The sequence below is a fragment of the Trichomonascus vanleenenianus genome (assembly GCF_965637985.1).
Source record: "Trichomonascus vanleenenianus strain CLIB 3782 genome assembly, contig: TRVA0_002S, whole genome shotgun sequence".
NCBI classification, from domain to species: Eukaryota; Fungi; Ascomycota; class Dipodascomycetes; order Dipodascales; family Trichomonascaceae; genus Blastobotrys; species Blastobotrys vanleenenianus.
Genome location: NW_027481885.1, coordinates 71,594 through 89,480, shown reverse-complemented (window position 1 = coordinate 89,480; position 17,887 = coordinate 71,594). Strand labels below are relative to the sequence as shown.

Here is a 17,887-nt window from a genome sequence, read left to right as displayed (position 1 = left end):
GGCCGGGAAGGGCTCGGGAGATGAATAAGCCAACACACCCATAGGCAGGCTGGAAACCAGGATTCGCTGGCAAATATTAAAAAGAATTGCACCGAACCCCGCCGCTAGACCTGAGTAAATGCTACAGCGGCAGAATTCGGCGGACCAAGAACTAATCCCCCCCCCCTGGCCAAAAAATGGGCCAAGAGAAAAAGCCGGAATGAATGAAACCCCACTACGTCGTTAGTAATGGGCTGGGTGTGGGGTTCCCGCAAGATCTCAGCTCGCTTGGGGCCAGATTAGCACTACGCACATACGGCTCCAGCGTAATCCCAGTAGGGAAGGTGTACACGCAAGGTTGAGCATCCGCATCGTAGCGAGATATAAAAGGGCTGTGCATTGGCTCGGTTTTTTTTTCCAGCACTATCCTATCCAAACCGGAATTAAAAAAGGAAAGCAACAAAAATGTCCGACCTTTCAGTGAAGCTTACTCTGCCAAACGGCAAGCAGTACGAGCAGCCAATTGGTCTGTTCATCAATGGCGAGTTCGTGCCATCCAGCAGTGGCAAGAAGTTCTCTACCGAGAACCCGTCTACTGAGGAGCACATTGTCGATGTTTTCGAGGCGGACGAGGCCGATGTTAACAAGGCGGTCGACGCTGCCGAGAAGGCGTTTGACACGTGGGGCGTTGAGGACGTGGCGGTGCGAGGTAAGCTGTTGCTCGACTTGGCCGACAAGATTGAGGAGCACGCCGAGACGCTGGCCGCCATTGAGTCCATGGACAACGGTAAGTCTCTGACTATGGCCACTGGCGATGTTTCGCTTGTCGTCAGCTGCATCCGATACTACGGTGGCTGGGCCGACAAGATCAAGGGCGCCGTGCTCGATACCGACGACTCCCACTTCACCTACACCCGACGAGAGCCAATTGGTGTGTGCGGCCAGATTATCCCATGGAACTTCCCACTGCTCATGTGGGCGTGGAAGATTGGCCCAGCTCTGTGCACTGGTAACACCGTTGTGCTCAAGACTGCTGAGTCCACCCCACTCTCTGCCCTCTACGCCGCTAAGCTCGCCCAGGAGGTTGGCCTGCCAAAGGGTGTCATGAACATTGTTTCCGGCTACGGCAAGACCGGCGCCTTCATCTCGTCGCACATGAAGATCAAGAAGGTCGCTTTCACTGGTTCTACCGCCACTGGTCGACACATTATGAAGGCTGCCGCCGCTTCCAACCTCAAGAAGGTCACTCTTGAGCTGGGCGGCAAGTCGCCACACATTGTCTTCAACGACGCGAACCTCGAGCGGGCTGTCGAGACGGTCAATGCTGGTATCTACTACAACTCTGGCGAGGTTTGCTCTGCCGGTTCCCGAATCTACGTCCAGGAGGACATTTACGACAAGTTTGTCGACCTGTTCAAGAAGCGAGCCGAGAACACCAAGGTCGGCGACCCATTCGCTAAGGACACTTACTATGGTCCCCAGACCTCCAAGATCCAGCTCGAGCGAATTCTCGGATTCATTGACGAGGGTAAGAAGGAAGGTGCCCGAGTTCTCACTGGTGGCGAGCGACTCAACCGAAAGGGCTACTTCCTCAAGCCAACCATCTTCGCCGATGTTACTGAGAACATGAAGATCGTCAAGGAGGAGATCTTCGGCCCAGTCGTTACCGTTACCAAGTTCAAGACTGTTGAGGATGTGCTCAAGCTGGCCCACGACACCGACTACGGTCTGGCGGCCGGTCTGCACACTGAGAACCTCAACCGGGCTATCTACGTCGCCAACCGGCTCAAGGCTGGCTCTGTGTGGGTCAACACTTACAACGACTTCCACCACCGAGTGCCATTCGGTGGCTATGGCCAGTCTGGTATTGGCCGAGAACTTGGTGAGGAGGCTTTGGAGAACTACACCCAGACCAAGGCCGTGCGAATGTTGCTTGACATTAACCCAACCCACTAAGCCTTACTTTACTAGTGTCAGTATGTAAACGATGTGATGAAATTGCTATTTATCGAATAAATAAGTTATAGCACTGGATTGTTCTTCCCCAGACCCCGTAGCTCCGCTATACGGAGATTTATCAATGCAAAAAAAGTTGATAAACATATTTGACAATGTTCTATGACGCCAATTGAGGTACTACGTTGGGGTGGGTATTTCCTGACATCGGAAAACGTTGGTGACATGAATGGCGCCTGATGGGACAGCATTCGACCCCTGGTTCTCCTGGCTCCCCTGACTTTCCCGCAGTCGCAGAAGCGCAATGTCGTGACCTGAAATATTGATGGTGAGCGAGCCATTAGGGTCGATCTGGCCAATCTTTTTACCCAGAAGCAGTTCATCATTATTGTCAAGGCCGGCGGCATAGCTCTGCTTCGTAGCATTATACAAGTACTTAGAAGGTGGAGAGTCGCCATTGAGCACTTCCGCTGCCTGGTCCTCGGTGATTTGGTTAGCCCAGAGGTCATAGACATCCCACGTCTTGGTGATATTAGTGTCTATCTCTGGCGAATAGGTCGCCGCGTAGAATATGTCAAACAGGGCTGCCTCCATCACCTGTGGGGAAGCAGCTGCATTAAGTAGAGCCACTACCTGGTCACCGCCAGCCAGAGGGCCTGACCACAGCGAAATCTCAGCCAGCTGGTTGGGTCCTGTATCGGAAACGAACTGTCGCCACACTCTTCGCGCCGAGATGCCTAACGGGTCCTGAGAAATGGCAAGCACAGCTGGATTAGTTATCACCGAAAAGTCCTGTGGCAACATGGACCGCACATCATTACCAAGGACCATTGAGGACTTTAGTGCAGCCCACATGGAAAAATGGATCCGGTTCTCCCCGTCAGTAAATGGAGCATTGCCGACCTCCAGTACGTCCAGATCGTTCCACCCCCCATGATCGTTGGTGCCATACCCCGGAGAGCTGAACTGTGCAACCAGCGCAGCCTTGCTAAGAATATTCATCACCGAACAGTTGCTACCTGGACTATGGCAGCCCCCACACCGGTAGTAGTCAAACTCTGAGCACGGGCACTTAGTACTCGGACTATTAAAGTGAGGACCAATGTCACCAGTGATCCGCCACGAGTTGGAGATGTTGAACCCCCACGCAAACGAGGCATCCTGGCCCCAATTGCATAGAGAGTAGAAGATATCGCGTCCGGCAACCCTGAGGGCGTCCGCCATTTTCTTGTACCTCAAAAAACTCACCTCTGGCGAGCCAGACTGGCCGTCATTGTAGCAATTGTCGTATTTAAGGTAGTCCACCTCCCACGACGCAAAGGACTTTGCGTCAGTTTTCTCGTGGTTCAGAGAACCTGGGAAGCCCGAGCACGTTTTGGTACCGGCACAAGAGTACATACCGAATAGGAGACCCTTGGAATGCAAGTGATTAGCGACATGCTTCATACCATTGGGGAATCGGGTAGAGTTGGGTTGCAGTCGGCCCTTTCTATCTCTCTTTTTTTCGCTCCAGCAGTCGTCGAGAATGATATAGTTGTACCCGAGGTCCTTGAGGCCCAGGTCGACTATTACATTAGCCGTCGAGGTCAGAAGTTCTTCGGACACCATACAGCCAAAAGTATTCCAATTGTTCCAGCCCATTTGAGGCGTGGCCGCTGCAAGGGCAACCGCCGCCATGGAAAGCCATTGAAGAACTCGCATTGGTTCGTAGGAGACTACGTAGTATATGGCTTCGGACTGGCCTTTATACGGCCATTCGGATCATCTTTGACATTTTACCCCACCATTGCCCCACTATAAGCGATGTGCCATGTTTTAATCGTCACAGCCCTGCCAAAATTTTGCCAAGATATTTAAGTATCCTGCACCTTGCGCTGGTCTCGGGCGATTTGTGGGTTTTATATCTCCTGAGAGTTGGTACCTGTCGGACCTTGACTCGGCGACGAGCCCTGTCCGTGAAATTGGTAGAACAGAAAATATCTTTCTCTCGCTGTGAAGTCTAGAGACGTAGAACCCCGTTTATACACACAAGGGAGCCTGTCGCCTGACAAAACGCGTCACCAAAATTCGAAAAGTCTGGACAGGTTTATAGCTTGACCTAGACCTTGTGGCTGAATACTTCGTTGTCGTCGATACCATATTAACTGATCCCCTTGTCCGCAGAGTCGGACGGAGAAAATGTCCTGTGCCATTATCAGGTACCGAAAGCTGTTCGGAATGACGTTTAATTGCACTATCAGCACCGAATCATGCTATGGCATTACAGGCAAATGGTCATAACCCCGGGTCATCCGTTAGTGAACGCAGTATTCTATGCATAGACGTTTCTTGGCATATGGTGGGGCAGGAAATCTACAGTTAATTAGCCGATCAATTGTCATTTTCCATGTCAGAACTAGCATAATTGGAGTCCTCTAATCTGTTACATATTGAATAGACTTGCTCCCTGCTACTGCTATCGATATGGCTCAGCTATTATATTTTACTCGGCATAATTTTGAAACAAAAATAAAACAGCTAGGAGACTATATATAATTTTTTAGCCTCAGTTAGCTGGTAACACACGTACACGTAGATATAATGCGGGGAAGAAGAGAGACGTTTTTTCGACAGCCAAGTGATACCATGCGGCTCATGCGGCTCATGCGGCTGATTTTTTAATAGGACCGGTTGCAAAGCTCTCCAAACTATCAATTATTTTCCTCCTTTTGGAGTATAGTAGTCAAGTCAATGATTTCACTGGTAATATACACTATGCCATGATGATCAGTTATAGTACTTGTTTTTCACTGCCCGGTACGTCCTCAGCGTATACAATGCAATCAATTCCTTCTTAATATACTCTCCATGCTCGAGACGTTTCTCTATCTCCTTAGGATCCTTTATCCCCGAATTATTCTTAAATGCTCGCTTCAAACGACCCCGGAAGAAGTCATACCCTTGACTACCCCGCTTAAAATTAGCCAACCGACTACCAAAACAACACAAATCAATAACCTACGGATACTCCTTTCCCATGTAGAGTAGTTCCTTATACAAATAAAGCACTTTTCTTCTAAGTTCTACCGATGACATATCACTTATAAATGGTTGTGAACTGCTTTGGAGGGGAACCGTACTGATGTACTGAGATGATGATGTCCCAATGGTCCCCCATTGAGGACACCCCGGCATAAGGTACACGACAGGGGAAACGAAGGGAAACGGGAAACAATGGAGTCTGCTTCGGGCAGGATATCGGAATTGCTCCGGCACCACGATGACCTGGATAAAGTCAGCAGCCTAAAACAAAAACTGCTGAAGGAGAAAGCAGTAATTGACGGCCAGCTCAAAGCCGGCGTCCAGGCGCAAGTCGCCGTTATGCTCAAAGGCATGGAGAAGCTGAGCCTCGCCAAGTCGTCCATCGGCAGGCTCCGCGAGAACTCCGAGCGTGTTGAGCAGATCCGAGAGGAGAACGAAGATTCCGTGGCGAATTTCAGCAAGATTAACCGCCTTAGCCGGGTGCTGCAGAACTTTGAGGAGACCCAGCGGTTCCTCGACAACTTCCAGTCCATGGGGGTCCAATTGAAGGAGATTGAAGGGCTTATGGAGAAGGACGGCCAGTTCGATCCGGAAAACACGATGCCTCACTTCATTATGACCCATTACAAGCTCTCGGAGCTGCGGGACGTTAAGGACGACGCATGGTACTACGCGGAAAAGTCCACAGACGACGTGCGCAGAACCATCACCAAGCACTTTTCGAGCTTGGATGCTGTGGTTGGGCGATTTGACGAGACTCTCTTTGCCATTGCTACCGAATTGCTCGAAGTGATCCGGGCTGGGAACCTCTCTTTAGTAGTCCGAGTGGCCAAGATCATTGACTCCGAGGAGAAGCAGGATCTGGCCGCGGAGATCTCCAAGCAAATGCTAGAATCTAATGCAAAGAACAAGACCGAAAGGGTTCTGGCCGCTATTAAAAATGAAAAATCGTCTCACCGCGAGCCCCGGGGCTATCCTTCGCGCTTCTTCAAATCTATTGAAGACGCGGTGGACGAAACTTATACCAATTGCATGGAGCATTATGGGTTTGTGCCTGGGAGGGCCTTGTCAGATGATGAGGAGGATCTTTCGGACGAGATGCTGGATAACCTCCAGTGGGTCTTCCAGGATTTGGGATGCGCCAAATTCGACCTTAGTCCCTGTGTGCCTTCGCGGTGGATGATTTTTGAGAAATATGTAAGCTACTACCACCGGGGGTGCTACAAACTGGTAAGTGCCATTATGGAACGCGAGCCGCCCGCGGCTACTATCCTCCACGTGCTGGATTTCGTGAGGGAATACTATGCCAACATGGCAGATTTGGGCGTACCCAAGGCGAAGCTCGACCCGCCACTGCTGGATGGCAAGGAAGACAGTCTCTACGACGACTATCTCCAGTTGATTGTGTCTAAGCTGCGCGAGTGGCGAGACAACCTCGCTACGACAGAGAAGGAGAACTTCATTAACCGAACAATTCCTCCAGAGTCCGATGGAGACGGCCGCTTGGGTATGCAGGGCGAGGTGATCATGTTCTCCATGATAAACCAACAGATAGACGTAGCGGCCGACTCGGGCCAAGGGCGAATTCTAGCCGGGTGTGTCATGGAGTGCGCCGCTATTCTCAAGGAGCGCCAGGCGGACTGGGAGCACGTCATGAAGCAGCAGGTACAGCTTCAGATCACCGACACTGCAGTGGACGACACAACGTCGTCTGTACCTGGTGGCCTTGTCGAGTACCTCATTGCGCTTGCCAACGACCAGATCAAGGGCGCCGACTACACGGAGGCCATCTCGAGCCGGCTTTCACCTGCCGTGTCCAAGAAGTACCGTGCCCAGATCACCAGTTGCCTCGACCAGGTATGCGACGGATTCATTGCTTTGGCAAAGGCGTGCATCACCGGTCTTATTTCGATTATATTCTCGGACTTGGTCCAGCCATACAAGGAGATATTCAGCACGTCCGCATGGCGTGATAAAGGCCGGCCCATCCGCCAGATAGTTGATACAGTCAGGGAGTATGTGGAAGACTGTGCTGCCCAGCTCAACCCCGTCATTTTTGACGTTTTTTCAGACGATTTGTTGGAGGAGACAATCCTTAAGTACCTCGGGGCCCTCGAGCATGCCGACAAAATCAAGATACCAAAGGGCACGGAACGAATCAAGAGTGACATTGAGCAGCTCTATGTCCTGTTTACTGGCGGCATCTACGCAGGCAACCCTGAGCGTGAGGCACAGGTCCAGGCTAACTTCAAGGTTTTCGAACATCTATTCGCTACGCTCGAGGCGCCAGAGTCAGAGCTTTTGGAGGAGTTCCATATACTTCGGGAAGACTTCTGGGATGCGCCGCTTGATCTATACGAAAAAATTGTGCGCGCTAGGCCGCAAATGGAGTCTAAGCGTTTGAAGGAGCTGATGAAGCTGGTGAGGGCAGATGCGCTGCAATCTCAGGCTCCTCCGGAGACTGGAGAGCCGACGTTCCTGTCTCGCTTTGCAAAGTAGTAACGCACCCCCTAAAGAGTTGGGTTTCGGTCGTCCATGGGAGCGGCACTCGGTATAATTCCTTGAGATAGTGATATCTTTTACGAAAGGTAAACTTGAGCGACCTGATCGACCAGCGCTCAGGATCGTGCGGCGTTATAGGCCCTCTTGCTCTCTGCCCAGACAGAATGTCTCTTCGGTATTGTGCAAATTCAAAGCTCCACAGCTGAGAGCCGGGGTCTGGTGCAATATCAATAGCCTCCCAGTAGTCAGTTTCGTGTAGATATGCGTGGAAAAAATACGGATCAGTCTCTCTGTTATTAGCGTTCTCGCTGTTTTCATCCTCCAAAACAACGAAGTAAACGTTTTGTAGAGTAGGGCACAGGCTAAGGTCATTCGCAATGTACGCAAACTCGAACTTATCTTGGTCACCGCGAAGTACCAACGTGAGATATTTCAGGTCAGGAGTTGCGCTCAAGATGAGTTTCCAGTGCGCAAGATTCATCACCCAATTGGTGACAGTAAGTCGCTCAATATTTTTTGGCAGCATGATGATGGTTTCGTTTTCCAGCTCGAGCCTAATTAACAAGTTGAAGAGCGATTCAAATGTCACGTTATTCAGAATTAGCGACCGTAGTTGTGGGTTCAGGTAAAGATACTTTCGGAAATATTGCATTCTTTCAGCATTGAAGGCAAGAGATCCAATGTATACCATGTCTGTGCTGCTCTCAGAGTCCGCCGCGACACTATATTTAAAAATATCATCGGTCGTGAAGAACCCTTCGCTACCGCAAAGGGTCAGGTTAAGAACCTCGGTCGATTGTGGTAGTTCCCTGTCATACACGTGTCTTTTCTGCCGAATGACACAGAGGTGCAAATCAACCATTACCAAGCATTTAGCTTCTAGAGATGCTTCGCTCCAGTTAGTCACAGCAATGTAGGACCCGCCAGAGTCAATCGTACAATCGCGGAGCGTGAATTTCCTGAGCATCTTCGGGAGTCGAGGAATCTCTACCTGAGATGAGCCATATCCGGCGATCCCAGTATAAATGATATGGAGCTCGGAATAGTCAATCTTTGGCAGATCAACGTCAATACAGGAGGGGGTATAGCAGGTAAATTTAAGCTGCACTTTCCTCTTCTCAATAAGCTTCTCAAGGCGGGCAGTAAGCGTGCTGTTGATACTAGGGATCGTTCTGTGGCAATAAACAACGTCGATGGTAGTCATCCGCGGCAGTGTATGCAGCAACAGCTCTAAGATAAGCCTGAGTCGTTGAGTGCTCGCAAACTCTAAGTGACCGTCAAAGCTGGAGAGAACAATGGTGACATTGACTGCCCCCCACTGCACCACTTGGTTAAACTCATCCTTAGTTGCTTGACCGCTCTTTGTGTTTGGCCAATTGTAGTGTCGGCTAAGCCAACGCGATAGTCGAGCTGGAAGACCATCAATAGCCAAGGAAACAAAGCTAGCAAAGTGGTTTTCAGAGATTAATAGAACAGTTGGGTACTGGCACCAGTACGCTCGAGCGTGGAAGCACCCCTTCGAACAGAAGCAGTACGTTTCTTCGGTACCATTTGGGTCCACCTGACGGCGAACAAACTCATCGGCACCTTCTCCAATTGCAAAGCAAAGGGGTTTAGAGAGCTCCATGGAACAATGGGTAGCAAGTAGTTGACAAAAACACGCGTTAGTTCGTGCGCCGATAGCAGCGTTAAGGTTAACCAGTTTAGAGTTGAAATTGAACTCTTCATTTCATTGAGATTAATGGAATACCCCACAGAGCGGTACAAAGACGGGTGGATTCATTTACCGGGCCTATCGTCGCTATGATTAAAGCAGGGCTCTATATATCGTAAACAATTGCCCCATCGCATGGAACTTTTCAAATCAGTCTTCCAAGGAACTGATCAAATCATGGCTGTGCGACGTAGTGTTCAGGCCATTGTCATCATTGGGCTGCTCCAAGGCTGTAGCGCAACGCTTGGAGACATTGGCGGCATCATAGGCGGCCTAGGCGGCATGCTAGGCGGCGGCAGCGGTGGTGGTGATGGTGGAGATGGCGGCCTGGGCGGCTTGTTTGGTGGCGGAGGTGGCGGTGACGGCGGCCTAGGCGGCTTGTTCGGTGGTGGGGGCGGGGGCTTATTTGGTGGTGGAAGCGGTAACTGTCCAACGGTCGCGCTTGAAGACGACTGCTGGAAACACTGCCATAAGGCCATCCAGCAAGCGACTCTTTGCACTGGTATGCATCTGTGCGAATGCCAGGCGCTAGAACAGGAAAACGTCCAGGCAGATGCGGTCAATTGCAATGCTTGCTATCACGCCAACAACGATCCAAATAATAGTCTCCAGGTCAACCTTGAAGGAGCCAACATGTTCATGGAGAACAATGAGTTCTTCAATCATTTGGTGGAGAACACGTTCATGCCCTGGATAACCGGATGCGGCGGGGACACTGGACCACCAGGAGGCAATTGTCCTCCTCCACCGCCTCCACCGCCTCCTCCAGATCCAGAGACTACGGAGGAGCCACCACCACCCCCGACCTCTGTACCGCCACCGCCTCCACCACCACCGCCTCCTCCTCCAAAGACAGTTGTAGTAACGAAACCAGGTGGCAAGCATACGAAGTATGTTACATTTACCCACCTACAGACGACGCAGTACGTTATCACGGAGGGTCATACTGTCAAGCACACGGCGCCATGTACGACAATTACTGGTCATATCACGCTGACGAGGACAATTACCAAGCCCGGACAGACGATTCCTGCTCACGAGGTTGTCGTAACGTCGACGCAGCCGGCACAGAATGGCCAGCCGCCGGTAGTCATGACAGTTACGAAGACGCTACCTATGCAGGTTATTGCTCCAACAACGGAGGTGGTTGTCGCCACGACCGTGTTCGTCTCAACCTCGACCATGACGGAGGCGATGGAAACTGGCATCATGAACTACGTCAAGAGAGGCATTATGGGCGAATAAATAGCAGTAGGTCAGATAAAGATCTTCGTACTGATTTTACCAACACTCTTTCACGATTTCACCAACACCCCCTTCACGTAGGGGCACTTCCCCCCTCTTCGTTAAAAACAATTTCACGCAGTGGACAATTTTGGTTGAGCGATCTCACGTAGCTGGTGCGAGGGTAGACCGTCTACGACTATGACGCCTCTCCAGAACATCATCAGACTTGGCGACACTGGACCTTCGAGAAGTTCGCCTAGACCTAGTGGCTACCAATGACATTTCAGCAGTATGAATTTTTGATGATCTTCTTCTGCGCGATGGCTTGATTGGGGGTTCAATGTTCTCAGCATCACTGTCGTTCACTGGAGATGGTTCTTTTGTGTCTTCTCTTTCGGCCGCATTGCTCTCAGACGTAACCTCAGACTCCTCTTCGTCCTTCGGTTGATTAGGTTCAACCACTGCATCGACAAACTCATTCTGTTCCCTTCGCATCTTTGTTCTCAATGACGGCAATGCGTAGTTGACCCGATTACCGCGAGAACTTCTCCTCCTAGGGGAGCTCTTTGGCATGGTTTCATTCTCTGACGGAGCGGTTTTGAGCTTCTTCCGCACATGAGGCTGCGCATTGTTTGGTGTGTTTGCACTATTCTTCTTCTCTCTCAGCGGAACCCGCTCGCCATCGCTATCTTCCACAATGGTCGGCAAGGTAGATTCGTTTATGCTCGAACCATCAAAAATGCCAATTCCATCATTTCCATCTTCCTCTACAATTACCCCTTCTTCTCTTAATTCTTCTTCCATGTTTGGCTCTGGCTCAGGGCACCAGCCGCCTAGCCTTCTCTTGCGCCTGCTTGACGATACATAGGCGTCATTACTCATACCAGTTTCGGTACTCAAAGCAACTTCGGTAAGTGGTTGCGGCTCACCCCCGAGGAATGCTTCGATTTCATCAAATTTTCCCCGGATAAAGCCCCTCAATTTATCCAAACCCTCCCTAGGCTGCCTGAGCTTGGTATTTTCGCAGCGCAGCTCGTAATTCTCAGCCATGAGGCTCGAGACCATCTCTTCGAGCTGTGAAACCTTGGTCTCGAGCGCCGCATGCGACTTGGCTATCGCCCTATTCTGCGCCCCATACTTCCGGCGTACTAAATCTGTTAGCAATCATCCTTCAAGTTCCTTCGTCTGCCCTTACAAATCTCAATATTGACATCGTTGGCTGCGTTCAGCCTCGCCATTTTGGGCTAATCTCCCGTTTGAATCAATTTAGTAAACAAAAAAATGTCGTCGGATTGGGACAAATCGCGATAATCAATCAAAGGCTACGCGTTTTCGTTAAATGGCGAAGAAGAAGCTCTAAATGAACCGTTCTCCACTGGCAGTGAAACTAGCGGAGAAGAAGCGGGAGCTGGATAACCTTCAGCAGCTTCAGCAGTCTTCCGAGAGCCTTGTCAAGGAGCTGGAGGCTCTTAAAGCCAAGCTGGAGACGTTTACAGACGGGACCGAAGGTGTGTATTATAGATTCAGGGCATAGATATATATTTAGTTACTAACTGCTTTTCAGCGGTCGCTGCTGTGATGACCAACTGGCAGAGTGTGTTGAAAGCCGTTACTCTGGCTTCTTCATCTGTGACTAGGTACTCCGAGGAAGACGAGAACCGACAGCCCGAAACACTGGTTAGAATTGGTATTGATCAAGAATAGTCGATTTTATAGCATTTGGATGATTGAAATTATTAAAGCATAGAGAATTTACTAACTCGATAAATAAAAAAATACCTGTACAATGTTTTTCTAAGAAAGATCCATTGGCTCAGGAGGGGCCAATACAGTCATTTGGTTCACAACTCCACTCAAAGTCTGGCCCGTACCCGAGGCTGACTGAACCCGCTGATAAATGCCCTTCATCCAACTCTCTAGATGGAAATCTTTGATCATCTTCTGCAGCGTTTCATCCTCCTTTTCCAGGTCGCTCTTGATCTCCTTTAGAAGTTTCTCGTTGGCATATGGATACCGTTCTGACTGTAGAGACGCGAAACTGGAACCCTTTCCACAGAGCGAGGACGGATCTACAACATATCGCGCAGAGCTGCTGCTCATATCATCATTTTTGAGCAGAGCCTCTAGCGTGTGGTAGAGGACGGTGCTCTTCGTAGCATTCTGGATCTTCTCATCGCTCTTAGACTTGGTGTTGACAATCTTCTCCCACGAGTCGGCAAAAATAAGTCGCCTCCAAATCAGATACTCGTTCAATGATTTCCTCGTATCGCTTAGCGTCGAGTCTCGAACGAGCTTGAGTGCACGGTAGAAGTTAAGCTTGGCATCCTGGACGTCAATATCAACAAGGGTCAGAACGTCAACAAGCTCTTCAATCGTAACAGACCGTCCCTGGAGTAATCTGGTCAGACCCCGCTGGAGGACTTGGACTAGTCCTTCTGTGCCCCGCGACCGAAGGCCGCCAATGAGCCTCTGGAAATGCGTATCTGCCTTGGTCACGTTTTCAATGCCAAGCTGCGACTTTAGTTGGGTAGTCAGAGACTCCTGGAACGAGCATAGCTCCAGCCGGCTATCGATATTCTTCAAGGTGGAAAGCATGCTTGTCGGCAAATTTTCCGGCGAGTCTACACTACTGAAAACATTCAGCTTAGCCAGGCTCAGCCGCAGCCTGGTATTTACACTCATGTCTTCGCCGGAGCTCGCCTCAATCAAAGCATTCGCAGCATCTGCGTAGTTTTGGAGGTTGACATCTTGCACCCACGAGATTCTCGGATATCGCTTTCCTTCAAAGAATCGCGTGAGGTAGTCCTGGTGATCTGGGAATAGAGTGAGCAGAGCCTTGAGCTGCTTAGTTTCAATGAAGTACTCGTACAGGACTGCAGCGAAGTCGAACCCGAACTTGGTCATGTAGTAATTAATCAGTTCAAGGTATTTCTCTGAATCATCTTCTCGTCCGGCTGCAATGTTCAGTCTCCAATCCTGGACAAGAATCTCAACAAGAGAGCGGTATATTCTAAACGTGTCAGCAATTTTAATTGCCCCTTCCTTGTGTCCAATGTCGACAAGCTGTCGCAGCCAACCACCCCGCTTCTCATTATAATCTCGTGACAGATGGGTGCCTTCGTCCTTATCGGCGCTGCTGCTGTTCTGTATCCAGGTCAGTCGTTGCGTATACAAGGCGCAGAGAGTCTCTACGATGCACAGTAGCTGGTCTCCAAGAATAGGAGCGAACTGGTCGTCTTTCGCAAGTTGATGAACTGCCGTTCGCGTCTGACTATACTGTGACTCAAATGCCTTTATGAGATCAACAGAGCTCGTCCACGGAGCAGTTTCAGAAGCATCATCAGGCTTGAGCCGGTAGGTTGGGCCAGCCCAGTCGTTGCGTACGCCCAAGGCCGAGCTGTAAATGGCCTCCAGAAGAACTATATTCGCATCAACAAGAACATCCACGTCTTTCGATCCGGACACAACTTTGGACGAGAATTTGGAGCAGGCGATCAGAAGTTTAGACAAAATCGCCACCTAGATCGAAAGTTAGTAAAACGAATAACAAAAAATACTGCGAAGGGACTTACATTTTGCAAAAACCATTCTCGAAGTGGATCTCCGACAGAAGCCTTGGACTTGTGGTTAATAACAGCAACTAGCACGTTGGCCGTTTGGTATTGATTCTCGTTTGAATCATGCAGCTTGGCATCAACATGCGCCCATAAGTTTTTCGCGACTACCGCCTTCTCCAGGTCCCACAGCAGCTGCTGGCGAGTTCCGATGGTAAGCGAATCGCCGTAGTTAGCATTCAAGAACCGTCCCAGACGCTGGAGATAAGTAACTCGCAGCTGTAAGTGCTCCGACAGAGATGGCATCATTGGCGGCATATAGATGGAACTTGTACTGAGGATCTCCTTTGAGACTTCGAGGAAGGCATTTTCAAGAACAGACTGGTTGAATGAGTCTTCCTTCCGCGCTTCAAAGTCAAGCGGATTGTTCTCATCGTCGACATTGTACCCGTAGAAAACGGCCTGTTCTATCCTTGTCTTGGCCAATTCGGGCTCAAGTTCGAGGGCCCGCTTTTCCAATGGCTTTTGCTCATCTTCGAATCGCTCGACTCTTATAATACCCGCGTTATGGGCAATCAGCACCACACCGCAGTTCCTCACCGTCTTACCATTAATAATATCAACGTCTTCAACTCCAGCCGCCTGGATCTCCACCTCATGTCGGAATGTGATGACGTCCTCCCATCGTCGCTGAATTATGTTCTTCTCCTGCATCTTCTCGGGCATTGCCTCAATGAGCACAACGCCGTGAGAGAACACGGCAAACAAAGTCGCGGACGGATTGGGGAACAGCAGACGCGGTCGCTGGGTCGAATAGCTTGTGAATGACTGGATTCGATGAGCTGAAGTTACCTTGATATCCCGGTTCGCCGTCGAGAGAGTGTAGATAATGTAGTATACTTCTTCGGCCTGGGCATCATGCACAAAAGAAGTCAGAATAAACAAGGTAGCTTCGTCTTCCAAAACTTCAACATCATGCACAGTGAATGTGTCTCCAGCGTCCTGGTAAAGCGAGACAATATAATTGAGCATGATCTCCTTCAGTCGTTCGTCGATCAAAAGCCGTGTCGACCCGGTTCGCGAGCAGTCCCACACAGACAAATCACCTTCCTTGTTAATAAACATAACCTGGCGCTCGTTTCTGCCGGTCACAACTCCGGGCTTGACAGAAACAATATCTCTTCGCGATCCTGCCAGCGAGATTGCTCCTTTGATGGTGGAAAGAATGCCAGAGCCGCCACCAAGCATTGTCCCTGACCTCAGAGCGGCTTTACCCTTTGAATCTCTCAGAGTAATGAGGATAAACCGCCCGGAGCTTGTCGTCGCAACAACGCCGGCTGGCTCAACATTTACAAAGTGCTCAATAATCTCGCCAGCGTATAGTCCGACTTTGTGCTCAATGCTTTTTCGTCGATGGAGCAATCCGTCTGCCACAGCCCCTCCAACAGCCTCCCAGTACGTCAACAGACCTGTATCGACCGAGATCATAACCATGCCAGGCTCCTTGCTGCCGGGTATCGGCTGCACTAGAGTGGCCAGCGGAGCGTACTTGGTATTTTCTGGCGGTGGAAAAGACAGGGTATTTGGCACATGGTCTGGCGAGGAGTAGCTCCACACGTAGGTAGTACCATCTGACACGGTCAATGCATACTTGGTGTTCTGGTCGACTTCGCCGTAAGACTCCAATTGCGCGCCTTTAAGGAATCCTGGGAACGCAGGGAGCCTTGTAACGCAGTACTTTGCGTTCTTGGTGAGCTCAACAACCCCATCTCTAGTATCTGGGGCTCCTGGAGCGACAGACGGCTCGAACACCGCGGAAACATCTGCAGTCTGAGGAGGCAGGGACACCTGGCTCGATGCTACTCTGGTCGAGCCGCCAATACTCGAGATATTGTGTGACTTGCTGGTGCTGCGGTTCGCATGCCGAATCGACGACTGCCTGATCTGTCGGAAACTCGAATTCGACATGGGCTTTTCGATGTTAGTTAGGCTGTCTTTGATTGTTTATGTCGCGATTTTTTTCACCACCACCGCATAGTTGGTAACGGGGTGGTAATGGATTATGTAATCATAAGCCGCACGGAAAGCGGCTTGGCTATTATCGAAACTCGTGGGTCTTGTGAATTCTCGATTTCTATACAACTTTCAAAATGCAAAAACGCGGGTAGGAGGTATAAAATTAATGAGGGGCAGAGGACCAGCTCTTGAACTCCCGTGGCTTGGCCGTTCATGGAGGTTCCTGCCCATTAGGAGTGGCATTGTGCCGTTGCTGTCCCCTACGTGACTGACCACAATTACATACCAGTACCGTTTAGACAAATCTTTCCAAAATTTGTTTAATCAATTGAACTTTAGAGTAGCTTAATCCCTGTTAGGGACACTAAAGCGTCCAAGAAGAACTACTGCCTTATCGGCGTCGCGCATAGTAATAATATGCGATGTTCAGCCGCGCCATATCCCAACGGTTAATTAAGTTATTAGTTAACATAACAGTGAAAAATTAGATCCAAAGTTTTATCAGTGATCAGATCAAGAGTGGTTGAATCCTCCAATATCCTTTAAACTATAACAAAAAAGAGATGTTGAAGACTCTGTAAGTATTATTTTCCCTTGGCTATGAAAACGAGCTAGGGGGACGGAGGGCTTTTTTGAAAATGGATAAGCTAACTCAAGTAGCAAACCAAAAAACGCTCGATCAAAGCGAGCCTTGGAGAAGAAAGAGGCCAAGGTCATCGAAAATGTCAAGCAGGCTCTGTTCATTCCCGGGAGGAACTGCAGCCAGCTTGCTAATGATGCCATGATTGATCTCAACGCTTTGAAAAAGCCGGATGCCAAGCGGTTTGCTAAGAAGAAGGAGAAGAACGCACAGAACGATTTCCATCCGTTTGAGAGTAACTCCAAGGAAGGAGAGAACTCGCTTGAGTTCCTGTCCGAGAAGAACGACTGCTCTCTGCTAGTATACGGTACTAATAACAAGAAGCGACCTCACCACCTGACCTTTGTGCGAACCTTTGACTATCACATTTACGACATGATTGAGCTGGGCTTGGAGAACGTCAAGCTGCTCAAGGACTTCCGAAAGCGAACCTTCCAGGTAGGCATGAAGCCTATGTTCACCTTCAATGGTCCGCTTTTCGACACCGACGAAACATACATGCAGATCAAGTCTCTGTTTTTGGACTTCTTCCGGGGCCAGGTGACTGACGAGCTTGATGTCGCCGGTCTTCAGCATATCATCTCCATCTCTGCGGTCGAAAAGGACGAGGAGAACCCAGCTGCGCTGCCGCTGGTGCACTTCCGGGTGTACCTCCTCAAGACGTATAAGAGTGCCAACGGCAAGCTGCCAAGAGTCGAGCTGGACGAGATTGGGCCACGATTTGACTTCCGAATTGGCCGAGTGCAGAAGGCTGATCCAGTTATGGAAAAGGAGGCATCCAAGAAGCCGAAGGAGCTTGAACCGAAGACGAAGAAGAACATCGAGACTGATCTCATGGGCGACCAGCTTGCCCGAATCCACGTTGGTTCTCAGGATCTGTCTAGGCTGCAGACGCGAAAGATGAAGGGTCTCAAGACTAAGAATGATGTTAAGAAGGACGAGTCGGGCGATGAAGAGGAAGACGGCGAGGTTGATGAGTTGTTGGAAGAAGTCGCGGAGGAGATTACTATGCCTGTGAAGAAGCGACCCAAGACTAGAAAGTGAACTTATTAGCATTTGGTATTCTAACTTTTGTAATATTTGGTAAAATCTCCGCGATTTACTTAGACTGCTCCTTTTTTTCGCCTTAGGCAACGGAATGTAAACAAGTTTAGTAACAAGCGAACTCTTCACAAGTTTTACTCCTTAATATTCGGATAACAGTTCCATAAATCCTCATAGCATTGACAAACTTTCCTAATTCTATGCTAACGAAATGGACTATGCAGGCCAAGGGTC

The 17,887-nt window shown here is 49.8% G+C and overlaps 10 protein-coding genes across 10 annotated transcripts; 5 read left to right on the top strand and 5 right to left on the bottom strand.

Moving 5' to 3' along the window:
* Positions 1–444: 444 nt before the first annotated feature.
* On the top strand, positions 445–1,935 carry ALD5 (aldehyde dehydrogenase (NAD(P)(+)) ALD5; the record flags this gene model as incomplete). Its single annotated transcript, XM_076682183.1, has 1 exon — positions 445–1,935. One exon carries the CDS (start codon positions 445–447, stop codon positions 1,933–1,935), a length of 1,491 nt encoding a protein of 496 aa, XP_076543429.1.
* A 180-nt stretch (positions 1,936–2,115) lies between these two features.
* TRVA0_002S01134 (glycoside hydrolase family 27 protein) lies at positions 2,116–3,636 on the bottom strand (the record flags this gene model as incomplete). The annotated part of the gene is made up of 1 exon (XM_076682182.1): positions 2,116–3,636. One exon carries the CDS (start codon positions 3,634–3,636, stop codon positions 2,116–2,118), a length of 1,521 nt encoding a protein of 506 aa, XP_076543428.1.
* Positions 3,637–4,701: 1,065 nt separating this feature from the next.
* TRVA0_002S01112 (electron transfer flavoprotein regulatory factor 1) lies at positions 4,702–5,010 on the bottom strand (the record flags this gene model as incomplete). Its single annotated transcript, XM_076682181.1, has 2 exons — positions 4,702–4,879; positions 4,937–5,010. 2 exons carry the CDS (start codon positions 5,008–5,010, stop codon positions 4,702–4,704), a joined length of 252 nt encoding a protein of 83 aa, XP_076543427.1.
* A 138-nt stretch (positions 5,011–5,148) lies between these two features.
* Positions 5,149–7,455, top strand: SEC6 (SNARE-binding exocyst subunit SEC6; the record flags this gene model as incomplete). The annotated part of the gene is made up of 1 exon (XM_076682180.1): positions 5,149–7,455. One exon carries the CDS (start codon positions 5,149–5,151, stop codon positions 7,453–7,455), a length of 2,307 nt encoding a protein of 768 aa, XP_076543426.1.
* Positions 7,349–9,085, bottom strand: TRVA0_002S01068 (uncharacterized protein; the record flags this gene model as incomplete). Its single annotated transcript, XM_076682179.1, has 1 exon — positions 7,349–9,085. One exon carries the CDS (start codon positions 9,083–9,085, stop codon positions 7,349–7,351), a length of 1,737 nt encoding a protein of 578 aa, XP_076543425.1.
* Positions 9,086–9,307: 222 nt separating this feature from the next.
* On the top strand, positions 9,308–10,417 carry TRVA0_002S01046 (uncharacterized protein; the record flags this gene model as incomplete). The annotated part of the gene is made up of 1 exon (XM_076682178.1): positions 9,308–10,417. One exon carries the CDS (start codon positions 9,308–9,310, stop codon positions 10,415–10,417), a length of 1,110 nt encoding a protein of 369 aa, XP_076543424.1.
* Positions 10,418–10,561: 144 nt separating this feature from the next.
* Positions 10,562–11,637, bottom strand: SGO1 (Sgo1p; the record flags this gene model as incomplete). Its single annotated transcript, XM_076682177.1, has 2 exons — positions 10,562–11,547; positions 11,595–11,637. The coding sequence occupies 2 exons, from the start codon at positions 11,635–11,637 to the stop codon at positions 10,562–10,564; spliced, it is 1,029 nt and encodes a 342-aa protein (XP_076543423.1).
* Positions 11,638–11,759: 122 nt separating this feature from the next.
* On the top strand, positions 11,760–12,103 carry DAD2 (Dad2p; the record flags this gene model as incomplete). The annotated part of the gene is made up of 2 exons (XM_076682176.1): positions 11,760–11,907; positions 11,964–12,103. The coding sequence occupies 2 exons, from the start codon at positions 11,760–11,762 to the stop codon at positions 12,101–12,103; spliced, it is 288 nt and encodes a 95-aa protein (XP_076543422.1).
* Positions 12,104–12,193: 90 nt separating this feature from the next.
* NUP133 (Nup133p) lies at positions 12,194–15,921 on the bottom strand (the record flags this gene model as incomplete). Its single annotated transcript, XM_076682175.1, has 2 exons — positions 12,194–13,918; positions 13,972–15,921. The coding sequence occupies 2 exons, from the start codon at positions 15,919–15,921 to the stop codon at positions 12,194–12,196; spliced, it is 3,675 nt and encodes a 1,224-aa protein (XP_076543421.1).
* A 611-nt stretch (positions 15,922–16,532) lies between these two features.
* On the top strand, positions 16,533–17,653 carry RPF2 (rRNA-binding ribosome biosynthesis protein RPF2; the record flags this gene model as incomplete). Its single annotated transcript, XM_076682174.1, has 2 exons — positions 16,533–16,546; positions 16,630–17,653. The coding sequence occupies 2 exons, from the start codon at positions 16,533–16,535 to the stop codon at positions 17,651–17,653; spliced, it is 1,038 nt and encodes a 345-aa protein (XP_076543420.1).
* Between the last annotated feature and the right edge of the window lie 234 nt (positions 17,654–17,887).